Source organism: Lontra canadensis, unplaced genomic scaffold (genome assembly GCF_010015895.1).
Source record: "Lontra canadensis isolate GAN:19392208 unplaced genomic scaffold, GSC_riverotter_1.0 scaffold124, whole genome shotgun sequence".
Taxonomy (NCBI): domain Eukaryota; kingdom Metazoa; phylum Chordata; class Mammalia; order Carnivora; family Mustelidae; genus Lontra; species Lontra canadensis.
The window spans coordinates 4585542-4597891 of record NW_022631118.1 but is presented as its reverse complement, the minus strand read 5'-3'; the positions used below and the strand labels follow the sequence as shown (position 1 = coordinate 4597891).

Sequence of the window (12350 nt, the reverse complement as noted above, 5' to 3'; positions counted from 1 at the left end):
GCCGGGCTCTGCCCCGGCCGCCGCCCCACGCGCGGCGCACTCGCGCCCCCTCCCCTCCCCGGTCCACGGCCAGCGCGGCCCCTCCCCAGAGGCTCGAGCCCCGCGCCCCCACTTGCCCCGCGCTCCGCGCGGAATCGCGAGCGAACGCGACGCCGCGCGCTGCCCCGGCCACCGCCTCGCGCGCTCCGCGCTCGCGCCCCCTCCCCTCCCCGTTCCGCCCCGCCCAGCCCGGAGGCTCGCGCCCCGCGCCCCCACTTGCCCTGCGCGCCGCGCGGAGTCCGGCGCGCGCCGGGGGGCGGGGCGGGCGCCTGGAAGTGCGGGCCCCGCGGGGCGGCCATGGAGTGAGGCGGCGCGCAGACTCGCGCTGGGACGGACAGACTGACTGACCGACGGGCGGCCACGGGCTGCGCGTGCTGGAAGATGAACAGAGCAGGTAGGAGGCTCCGCTCGACCTCTGGCGCCGAGGGACGCGCGCGAGGTGTCCGCGCCAGGCGTTCCAAGTTGGAGCCCACGGGGCGCCTGGAGCGAGCCGCCGAAAATCCCCCGATCTTCCCACTCTGCTCGGCTGCGGCCGAGATATGGGCGGGTCAGGAGTCCCCCCCCCCCACCTCCGAGGAGGCTGAGACTCATCTGGGGGCCTCTGTCCCAGACGCCCCGCCTGAGGGACGCTCCCTCGGGCTCGGCGAGGCCGCACCCTGGCCGCGTACGCGCTCCGCCCGCTCCCACCGCGACCACTGTGTGGGGCACCGCTCGGCAATCGAGAGACGCTCCTTTCGCGAAGGCGACTCGGTCGCGCACCTGAATCCTCACCCCGGCTCCTCGGGGTTCCCGCCAGGCCCTCGCTGCCCCCTCAGAGGCCCCTTCTGGGCCCCAGGGTCCTTCCGCAGCTCTTCCCCACACTGGGGTCTATCCCTGGCCCCTCAGTACCCGGCGGCGCACTCTTAAGACGATGCCTGCCCCCTCGTCTCTCCTAGACCCCGAGACTTCGGAGCTCAGTCCGCGGAGGAGACTAGAAAGCCCTAAATTATCGCTCCTACCCCCCCCCCCCCCAGGCAGCGCTCCCCTCCCTCGCAGGGCCCTGGCCGGGGGCCCTTTTCGTGCCTCCCACAAGGGACCTAACGCCAAGGGGGACTTGCCGAGGCTGAGCCGCACTCCAGACGTTCACTCCCATCCCTCGAGTCTCTCTGCCTCGTGAATCTGACTCTGCCAGTTCAGGGATTCCGGGAAATTCAGAAAGCGTTTGATCGGGAATAGTAGCAGTCCCTTCAGAGGAGTGCCATTTAACGGATTTAGTGACTGAGACTCAGATGGGCGATGCCTGGAACTGTTCCCGGGATTCCTAACTCCATCCACCCCGAGGGCAGAAAGTTCCCTGGAAGAGGCGAGTTTGGGAGGCAACAGACTCAGCTAACCTAATTTCCCTGCCAAGGAGCGATAGTCACTCTTTTTTTCTTTCTCTTTTTAAAATTGAGCAGAAGGCAGCCCCCTCCCGGACCAACACCCTTGTCCGAAGCCATACTCCAAAACACACATCCCTAAAGAAACAGGAAGCCACCATTTTGGCTGTCTTAGAACCATATCCTGCTGCCTTGTGTGTGTGTGTGTGTGTGTGTGTGTGTATGTGTTGTGGGTTTTTTTTCTTTTTTAAGTCTTTTTAATGAAAACAGTCATTGTCTAAAGAGTTAAGTGCAGACAGGAGACATTTGGCTGGACTGATTTGAGAAAGGAGACCCTCGGGGACTTGGGAGTGTGGAAGCAGCTTTCCTAGGTCCAGGCTTTGTTGTTGCTGGGCATGTGTGATACCTAGACAGGGAGTGTGGGTCATAGCATGAGGGTGGGTGGGAGCAGGAGTGCCACTTTGGGAGAGGCTGGAGCAGGGTCCCAGTGCCTAGCGCCACTCCTTGGAGGAAGAAGGTCGCCTCCTGCCTGTTTCTGGCACAGCCTGAACAGAGCCAGGCTAGTTTTTTTCCTACACTCCTAATAAAACTCACTTTAAAACAATGGTGAGAGCAGTTCCAGTTTTCCCACGTTTCCCTGCTTGAGGCTTGGGCAAGCCCTCCCTTTCTGAGAAGCTGGGGATTGGAATGAGCTGGAATAAACTGAGAGGCAGGTTTGGTCCCAGGAAATCTTAGCAGTTGCTACGCTTGGGTTTAGCCATCCTGTAACTTGCCTCCAGCATAAACCTGGTTACTTTTTCAGTGTGATGGTAACGATGGGAAGCTCACATAATGATTTCTGTGTGCCATGCCCTGATCATGTAACATAGTGGTTCACAGACTCCATGGCACTGAATTTCGGAACCACCATATACTTAGTTATGTGACCTTGAGGAGGTTACTTCACCTCTGTGCCTCTGTTTCTTCATCTGAAAAATGGGGACAGTATGATCTTTGTCATTGAGTTCTCATGATTAAATAAAGCTTATAAGGTGTCTGGAACAGTGTCTGTCATAAGCTACCAATGAATACTGGCTAAAATTTATTGGTCACTTACTCTGAACTAGGTGCTTTTAAGTGTTTTACTTCAGTCAATTCAATTTTCACAGTAACCTTATGAGGTAAGTACTCTTGCTATCCCCATTTTATAGATGGGAAAACTGAGCTGCAGGTCACTGAGCCAAGATAGGACTGAAACACACACTGTCTAGCTTGCGAGCTGGCTTTTTTTATCTAGTGCTAAACACACAGTAGGTGCCCAAAAAACTGTAGCCAACTGAGTTTGTTAGGTGTGTTATGTCTGTTATCTCCTTTGAACTTTTTAACATCCTTATTAAAAAAGGAGGAGTTTATTTCATTTTACCAAGAAAGAAACAGGCTCGGAGGGGCAAAGTAGCATGGCTGGGATGACACAGACGATGTGTGCCGGAGTTGGGATTGGAGCCCAGGTCTGTCTGAGCCTGGGGCCCATGCCTTTCCCACTTTGTCCCTGCAGTCTTCCCAGTATGTGCCCTGTCATGGATCACCAGACTAGCTTAACAGCATCCTAATTAGAAATCATCAGGCTTGGCTTGGACATTCCAGCAGGCACCCAGGAATGAAAGTTAAATTAAGATGCAATTGGAAGGTGAAATTGGAAGATAATTACTCTTGGAACATACGGCTATGAGAGTTCCAGGGGGAATATAGTAAACTGCAGTTGAAACAGAGTCAGGGACTGAATAAGGAGATATCAGGGGGCGCAAGAAGAGCCGTGAAGAGCCATGAGTTTAAATATGCTGTAGTTGGCCGGAGCAGAAGGCACTTACTGACTGTTTGGTGTGGGGCCCTTGCTCCACAGATGGGGAAACTGAGGCTCAGTGAGGGAAGGGATTTGCCTAAGGTCACACCTCTAATTAATGGCCGAGCCAGCGGTGGATCAGAGCTCCTGACTCCCAATCCAGTGCTCCTCCCAATACCCCTTCTCATTTAACCTCTACATAACTGACAAGGGAGCAGCAGCATGCATGAGTGTGAGTGACAGATATTTAATTAAAATAGAGAAAATATAAACTAGTAATGGGGGCTGGCTGGGAATGATTCCTATCACTAGAAGCTATTAAAAATCTCTTCCTCCTGTCATTGTGGTTCTCCCACTGTCAGTTAACTCTTGGCATCTTGGCTCAAAGGGTATTCTGCATTTGAGCTATCCTTACCCATAACAAATTGCCAAGAGGTCCCGGGAAGAGAGGTATGAGCCCCCCGGGCTCTGTGATACAGGGAGAAGGAAGTTTCATACCACAGCTAGAGAAACACAGGGGACAGCAGAGGGGCCACCAGCCCCACCCATGCTGAGTTCTGGATAGTCAGAGGGTTCAGCTTCACCCAGAGGAGGAAGCCCCGGCCCTGATTTATCCCGTAATCCCCCATCCCTGCCATACTGAGCCCTTTACCATACTCCCAGACAGCTTGCCTCTAACTGCCTTTGGGCCTCTGCACATTCTATTCTCCCTATCTGACATATCCAGCCTCTTCTTTGATTATGAAAATCCCCCTGTCTTTCTACATGTACCCCAGTGCTACCTCTTCCTGTGGGTCTTCTCTATGCAGAATTGATCTGGGACCTTATACTGAGGATAGGGGCTCTATCAGGTTCCTTTTGGTGAGGAAGGCAGGAAGGGAGCAGAGCTGAAGCTCTCACACAACCTTCCTTTTCTTTCCTTCCTCCCCAGTGTCTTTCCCTGACTCCTCATAACCTCAGGGCCACTACAGCTCACTCCTGGGCCCTGTTCTTTTCTTTGTTCACACTCATTCACTCGGTGATCTCACTAGGTCCAGGCCTTAAATTCCATCTCTGTGATGGGTACCTCCAGCCAGATCTCTCCTCTGAGAACCCCCACTGATCTATCTAGGAGCCCACTTGATGTCTGTCTCCGCCTAGGTGTGTGGTAGGAAACTCAGGTTTAACACGTTCCGTCGGAAATTCTGGCTTTCCCTCCCCAGCACCAGTTGAATTCCCCAGTTCAGTCCCAGTTCAGTTGGTGGCAACTTCACTTCCCCAGTTCCTCTCACAGAAAACCTTGGTTTCATCCTTGACTTCTCTCCTTTTACACCTTATGTTCAGACTGCCAGCAAATCCTGCCAGCTCTGTCTTCGCGTTTGGAATCTGACTCTTCTTTACCACTTCCGCTGCTGCCAACCTGGTCCAAGCCTCTACGGTCTCATCTCTTGCCTGGATTATTGCAAGAGCCTCCTTATGGTTGTCCTTGCATCCGTCCACACCACTTCTACTTATTCCAGCACATTAGCCAGCTTATGCGTGTCCTCCTTCTGCTGGGGGACGGGGGGTGCTGCAAAATCTGCACCCTCTCTGTGACCTCTCTGACCTCCTCTCTTGCTTCTCCCTGTTGCTTGCTTGCTCATCCCTCCCTTCCAGCCACTCTGGCCCTCCTTGAACACACACCCAAGTCCTGGCTTCGCTCATCTTTCTAGTCTTTGCTTTAATGTCCTCTCAGTGAGGCCTATTGCAATTTAAAATTGAAAAAAAAAAAAAGCTCCTAATTTTTTCTGTAGACTTTTTGATCATCTAACATACAATAATGTAATATGCTTCTCCTTTTTATTGCTTATCTTCCTCTAGTAGAATATAAGGTTCACCAGGGACAGGGTGTTTGTTTTTGTTTATTGATTTGTCCAAAGATTCTAGATGGGTGCCCTGCACATAGTAGGTGCTCAGTAAATATTTGTTTAATGGGCTCAGGTTAATGGAAATTAGAAGGGAGCAAATAAAAGCCAGTCATTCACCTTATGGTCAGTTAGTACTTCTGAACCCTGGACTCGGCCTTATTTAAATTTCATACCTGACAAGCTATCTCTGGTCTCTCTGGTCTCAGTTTCCTTGAATTTTACCCTTCTCTGCCTCAGTAGAAGCTGGGAGCCCTGAGTCTTCACTGTAGAAGAAAGCTCAAGGGCAAAAAGGTGAAGGCAGAAGTTCAAGTGACTAGATGGGGAAGCAGGAAACCCACATTCTACACAGGCCCTACTCCAGATTTGCTAAAAACTATATGCCTCGCCTCTGTGTGCCTCAGTTTCCTCATCTTTTCCTGAAGGGTCAGAAACAGACTTTCTGATTCTGGCATCCTTTGATCTCAGAGAGGATGCAGGTGAAACACCCTGAACCTCAGAGTTGGAAGCAGGACGTGGACACTAGATACTTGTCATTCCTAAGGGATCCTGTGGGGAAGGCATTTTCTTGCAGGATCACGCCTCAGACACCCACTGTAACCTTTCTCGAGGAGACAGTGCCCACAGATCAATAGCTTGATTGGATGAAGGATGGAGTGGGGGGTTGGGGTGATGCAGCCAGGGTGATGGTCGTTTTTCATGGCCCAAATGTCCCTTTGTCAGGTCTTATGGCGCTCATGTGAAATACCACCTGCTAAGGATGAGAAATGAGAGTCCCACCCTCAGAGAATAATGTCATGCCAGTGTCTGACACCTGATGTTGGGAGCTTGAAGCTAGTATTATATATCAGTATAAAGCAAGACTTATGTCAGGGGAAGATGTGCGATAGGCAAAGACTGACATTATTAGAATAATAGCTTCTCTTTATCGAGTACTTCTACTTGAAGGCCGACTGCTGGGCACTTTTAACATGTATCTTTTAATCTTCGTAACTTCTTGAGAGTAGGTGTTCCTATTGTACCCATTTTACAGATGAAGAAACCGAGGCTCAGTTTCATTGCTTATTAAATAGCAAAGCAGGATTTGAACTCAGAGCAACCAGGTTCTAGAGGCTCACTCCGTTACTGTACAATGACAGATTAGCTTATGGTTAGCCGTTTCAACTCCACATAGTTGAGTGGGTTTTTGTTGTTGTTGTTGTGTGTGGTGGGGTTTTTTTAATTTGTTTTGTGCTTTACTAATTTGGACAGATTTTTTTTTTCAATTAGGACATATTTGCTTATGGAAACAAGGAGTTGGAAGTCCACTTACATTTTGAAAACTCTGTGTTATTATCTAGATGTCAGTGGTTGGCCTGGGTATTAATGTAGATGAATGTAGGTATGGGTTAGGGGGTTGGTGCAGTGGGTGCTTTAGCCTTTAAAGTCTTGACAGCTGTGTTTCTTCTCTCCCTTTCTTACTGGCAGCTACCACATTTTACACCTGGCTGTGTTCTTTTTTTTTTTAAAGATTTTATTTTTATTTATTTGAAACAGAGAGAGAGAGATCACAAGTATGCAGAGAGGCAGGCATAGAGAAAGAGAGGAGAAAGCAGGCTCCCCGCAGAGCAGAGAGCCCTATGCGGGCCTCGATCCCAGGACCCTGAGATCATGACCTGAGCCGAAGGCAGAGGCTTAGCCCACTGAGCCACCCAGGCGCCCACACCTGGCTGTGTTCTAACTGCCAGTCCCTACCTCTCCTAATTAGCTGCACACTGGAAAACCAGACCACTAAGGTCATTCATTTATTTGCAAAGTGCAACTAAAAAGGCTCTGAAATCAGGCCCCCTCAGGAACAGGATGTATGGGCACCTGTGTTCCTGCTATTCCAGGCCTTTTTAATTTCCTTTGGAGACTCCTCAGCTGAATTTTATGTACCTCTGCCAGTTTAGGGGAGATACTTACTTTGGCTTCAGATGTATTGGAATTGAGGTGCCAATGGAAAAGTCCCACAGAGATGGGCTAGAACTCCCATGAGTTTTAGCACTGTGAGCACTGTAGCCACCACTCACATGTGGCCACCGAGTAGCTAGAGTGTGGCTAATCTGAATTGTGATGTGTTGAAAAGTGTAAAATACACATTAGGTTTCAAGGACTTAGTACAAAAAAGAATGTCAAATATTTCTTTAATATTTGTGTATTGATGACATGTTGATCCAGACATGATTCATTGATTACATGATATTAAAATGATGGTTTTTTTATATATTGAATTAAAAAAGAAATAGTGTTAAAATTAATTTCATCTGTTTCCTTTTACTTTTTTAATGTGGCTATGAGAAAATTGAAAATTACCTGTGTGATAACAAACATGGCTCACACAGTATCTCTGCCAGAGAGCCCTGAACTATACAGATGGCTGGGATTAGGTGCTGCAAGGGTTTACCTGGGAGTCAAGTGCATGGGGAGAAGAGTTTGCTAACAGACCTCTAGGACCGCTGCTCCACCTCCCTTCTGTCATGATCCTGGCGGGCATTCTGAAGCTGCTCTGTGTCAAACCCAGGCCTTAGTGGGGATGGCCCTGGGAGACGGGGGTGGCTCAGGGGGAGACTTGTGTGTCGTCATCTATAGGCAATGGGGAGCCAAGCAGGGCATTTGAAAGCGAGAAGTCAGGATGGATTGCCTTCCTGGAAAGCTTCATTCCTCACTCTGTCCACAGTGTGGCCAGGGGCTTGGAGGCATGGAGGCATGCTTGTGGCAGGACAGATGAACTTGGAAGTGAGCAGCTACTCCCTGGACCCTTGCATTTGTCCAGATCCCTTCCGTTCTGCAAAATACAGCTGAAATTTCACCTTTTCCGGGAGGTCTTCCTCGTTACAGTAACTCTTGCTTCTCTGACTTGTGTTGCATGTACATTAGTACCACATCCTTTATTCTGACATGGTCAGCTAGATCCTCCACATCTGTAAGGCAAGAGACTTTTTGCAAAGATCCATGTTGGAAAATACTATACAGTTTCTCCCATGAAATCTGGATGCCCATAAAATCTGGATGCAGGGCACTTGGCTAGACACCAGTCTTGACGCATGTAGAATTCAGAGGTGACCTTTGGAAGAGTCATGTATCACTGTCACAGACCTTTGGTGTATCGTTCTTGAATGAATGAGATAATGGCTATTTAATAATAATATTCCAAGGGTCTGCGGCTCTGTCCTCTAATTGTGCTTGTTAGTCTTGCCTCCCTGACTCAACTGCAAATATTCAACAGAGGTATTCTTCTCTTCTTGACCCTAGAAGACCTTCCCGTCAACAGTTCTATGCATATAGATAGTAGGTATCCAATGAATTAACTGTAGTATGAATAGAGTAGTATGAATTGAAGCTCCGTGAGGGTCCCAGGGATGGCGACTGTCAAGTTCTGCGTTGTCTCATGGGTCCCTGGTGACTAGAAAGCATTTAATACGTGGCGTTGAATGAACGATTACAGTGATCTGCACACCTTTGTTTGAGGAGTATATCACTGAGTTGAGTTTTGTTAGCTGGACTCTGTACAGAAGGAAGATCTATTCACTTTGTTTATAGAATGAATTATCAGTAGAGGTGAAAGGATTTTAAAGATGGTGGTGGGGGACATAAACCGAAGACAGAACATAGTGGAATTGGGCTCACGTAGGTTAGAAAACTCTCTTCGGTGCTTTCTTGAAAAAACTAAGTGGGACATTCTGAATGGAAATAAGGGTAACTGTACTTTTTGTGTCCTTGTTTTCTCTATTTTCATCCTTCAGATTCACCAAAACCACCAGTTGCTCCCAAGCCAAAGACTGCCAGTCCCCTCACTCCAGTGACAGCACCCAAATTCCCTTCATCACCCCGGCCTGATAGTCTCCATAGTCCCAACTCCATGTCTAGGGGGCCAAAACCCCCCATCGCCCCTAAGCCCAGGCTGGCGACCCCCAGTGAGTGGAGAGCCAGCGTGTACGTGATCAACAGCTTGAACAAATGCAGCAACGGGAAGCTGCTCTGTGTTGACAGGGGGCTTTATGAAGAGCACCGGTCCAACTTGGAGTGCTCCGAGTCTGAAGCTGACGAGGATTACATTGTGGTCCCCAAGTCTCCGCCAAAAGAGGATAGACCCAGTGATAGCAGCTCTGTGGAGAATGCAGTAATGGTGCCTCCAGATGTTGCTGGGGGAGAGGAGTGCCAGGAGGGAGGCAAGGGGAGTGGCCCGGAGGGGATGGGAGCTGCTGAGGACTTGGCAGCCCCAGCCGAAGTAGTGCCGAGTGAAGAGGCTGATGGAGGCACAGCCCCCACTTCTGAGAATGTGGGGGCTGAGGATGGTGCCTGTGACCCAGGGGCAGAGGAGCAGACGTTTACAAGTGAGGAGGAAGAGAAGCTAGTGGAAGAGCACAATGTGTACAACCTGGAAGACAGGGGCCCTTGGGATGGAGAGGCAGTCCTTCCTAGTGATATCCTAACTCACATTGATTTAGAGGCTCCAGCAAATCCCAGTGATGAGCCTGGGCCCCCTGGGACACCCAGGGAGGCAGAAAAGGATGGTGAGGAAGGCTCCGCCAGCACAGAACCAGGGGCTCCAGATGAGTGTGTGGATTCTGACAGGCCCCCTGAGGGGGATGCTAAAGATGATAGCAAGGAACCCACAGAGAATGAGGACTTGGCCACAGCTGTCCAGGAGGTGGATATGGCCACAGACAGCCCTGAAGTCTCAGAGGAGAGGGGTGAAGATGCCACAGCCAGTGGTGACCAGAATGACCAGGAAGAGCCACATGACCAAAATGAGAAAACGGACCAGGAAGAAATGGCAGCAGTCACCCAGGAGGTGGGAGAGGACCCTCGAGAAGGTGAAGACCTGGTACAGGACGAACCTGCCGAGGAGAGCTGCCAAATCATTCCTTATGAGAACGATGGCATGGATGACTTTGTAACTTCACTCTCAGGAAGTCCCTATGAGTTATTTCCGACTGAGAGCACCTCTTTCTGTAGCGAGAGCTACTCCTCTTTTTCCAAGTCAGTGGAAGACTTAGAGTCACAGCAGGAACCACAGTCTGGAGAATGTGCGGAGCAGGACCCCACTGCCGGAACTTCAGGTGACTCTGGGGAGGGCCCCTCTGTCCCTGATGTGGTGGTCATGCCAGAGGATGAGGATGCCGTAGATGATGCGCTCACCAACCCCTATGAGATGGGAGTTGACCTGGAGCAAGGGGCTAACCCCGAGGAAGGAGAGAAGCCTGAGACACAGGCTGCATCAGACATGCTGAGTGGTTATGGCACGAAAGAAGAAATGAACTCTGATGCTGAGGGTGGCCTGGTCTCTATCGACAGGAAGAATATCATCACGAGGACCAGGCCCCATTCCGGGAAGGTGGCTGGCTATGTCCCAGAAACCGTCCCAGAAGAAACCGGACCAGAAGCTGGCTCATCAGCCATTGGCATTCGAGGTGGCAACAAGGAGGCAAGAAAGACAGTTCTTTCATTGGAGGGGAAACCGCTGGAAGCCAGCAGGGCCTTGCCAGCAAAGCCCAGAGCCTTCACTTTATACCCCCGGTCATTCTCTGTGGAAGGCCGAGAGATTCCAGTGTCCTTGTACCGGGAGTCAGAGGCATCCAGCTTGGATGACCATAGGATCAAAAGGAAAGATGACAACCTTTCTCTGCCATGTATGATTGGCTCCTCTGGAAGTTTCTCCCAGAGGAACCACCTTCCATCCAGCGGCACCTCAACACCCTCTTCTGTGGTCGACATCCCGCCCCCTTTCGACCTGGCCTGTATCACCAAAAAGCCCATCACAAAGAGCTCTCCCTCCCTGCTGATTGAGAGTGAGCCCCCAGACAAGCACACCAAGAAGAAGAAGTCATCCTTCAAGAGGTTCCTGGCGCTGACGTTTAAAAAGAAATCCGAGAACAAAGTGCATGTGGATGTCAATGTGTCTTCTTCCAGGTCATCTTCAGAATCCAGCTACCACGGGCCTGCCAGGCTTCTGGAAATTGACCGGAGGAGCCTCAGCAACTCTCCGCAGCTTAAGGCTCGGACTGGCAAGCTTCGGGCTTCCGATTCCCCTTCCTCCCTCATCTTCTACAGGGATGGCAAGAGGAAAGGTGTCCCCTTCAGCAGGACGGTGTCCAGAGTGGAGTCCTTCGAAGACCGCTCCCGGCCCCCCTTTCTGCCCTTGCCCCTGACCAAGCCACGGTCCATCTCATTCCCCAACGCCGACACTTCAGACTATGAGAACATCCCAGCCATGAACTCTGACTATGAAAATATTCAGATTCCACCCCGGAGGCCTGCAAGGGCTGGGACATTTACGAAACTGTTTGAAGATCAGAGCAGAGCCCTGTCCACAGCAAATGAAAATGACGGCTACGTGGACATGAGCAGCTTCAACGCCTTTGAGAGCAAACAGCAGAGTGCAGACCAAGAAGCAGAAAGGTACTGTGAAATTACATTTTCTTTGTTCTTGGGCGAGTGTGACCATCCGAGAGGCAAGATTAGGTGTAGGGGACAGAGTGGACTTGCTTTTTAGTCTCAGGCTCTGTGTATTTCTAACTGGGTGACTTGGGGTGAATGGCTTTACCTCTCTGAGCACAGTTACTACATCTGTGAAATGGGATTCCTGCTGCCTCAAGGCAGTGTTTGAAGAGATCAGAGATGATCATCTGGGTAAAAGGATTGTCCGAAACGCCAAATACAGTGTAAATGAGAGCATTTGTATTTCCATTATTTGAGAGACATTTCTCATCCAGTTAGATGGGTTTGCTGGTCCCTTGCAGGAAAGTCACCAAGATAGAAGGTCCTGGTATTGTGCCAAACTAAATATCTTTCACCATCAGGAAAATACCCTAAATTGAAATTGATACCCTTTTGCTGTGTAAATATACACTTTATTCAATGGAACTAGAAAAGACAATCTGTTTAAATTGTTTAAAGAGCAAAGGGTGCCCTGAGCTAAACTTCTGAATAGAAGCCTTGAAGACATACATCCAGGCTGATTTTATTTTACTTTTTTGGATTCATTCACCTTGAAAATAAGAGTGAAACACTGAAATTATTGACAACAGTGGGGATTTTCTGACCCCATCCTCCCAAGACCGACTGAATGCCCTTATAGATCATCCCAAGTGGATAACTGCCAGATCTTGCTGTTCTTGTACCTTGTGGATGCAACTTAAAGGCAATGCAATTCAGCCTCAATCATGTACTCTCTTTGGGAGCGCCTGATTGGAATTAATACAAGCAAAAATCGCCGTGACTTTAAAG

At 50.0% G+C, this 12350-nt stretch overlaps 1 protein-coding gene across 2 annotated transcripts in view; it reads left to right on the top strand.

The window, feature by feature from the left end:
* The first annotated feature begins 280 nt into the window (after positions 1 to 280).
* FGD5 (FYVE, RhoGEF and PH domain containing 5) overlaps positions 281 to 12350 on the top strand; it is a 118913-nt gene continuing 106843 nt past the window's right edge. For both annotated transcript variants that reach the window (XM_032841650.1, XM_032841649.1), the window contains exons 1-2: positions 281 to 433; positions 8864 to 11522. In XM_032841650.1, the coding sequence (XP_032697541.1) occupies positions 421 to 433; positions 8864 to 11522 (2672 nt within the window). In that variant the 5' untranslated portion in view covers positions 281 to 420. The remainder of the gene's footprint in view (positions 434 to 8863; positions 11523 to 12350) is intronic.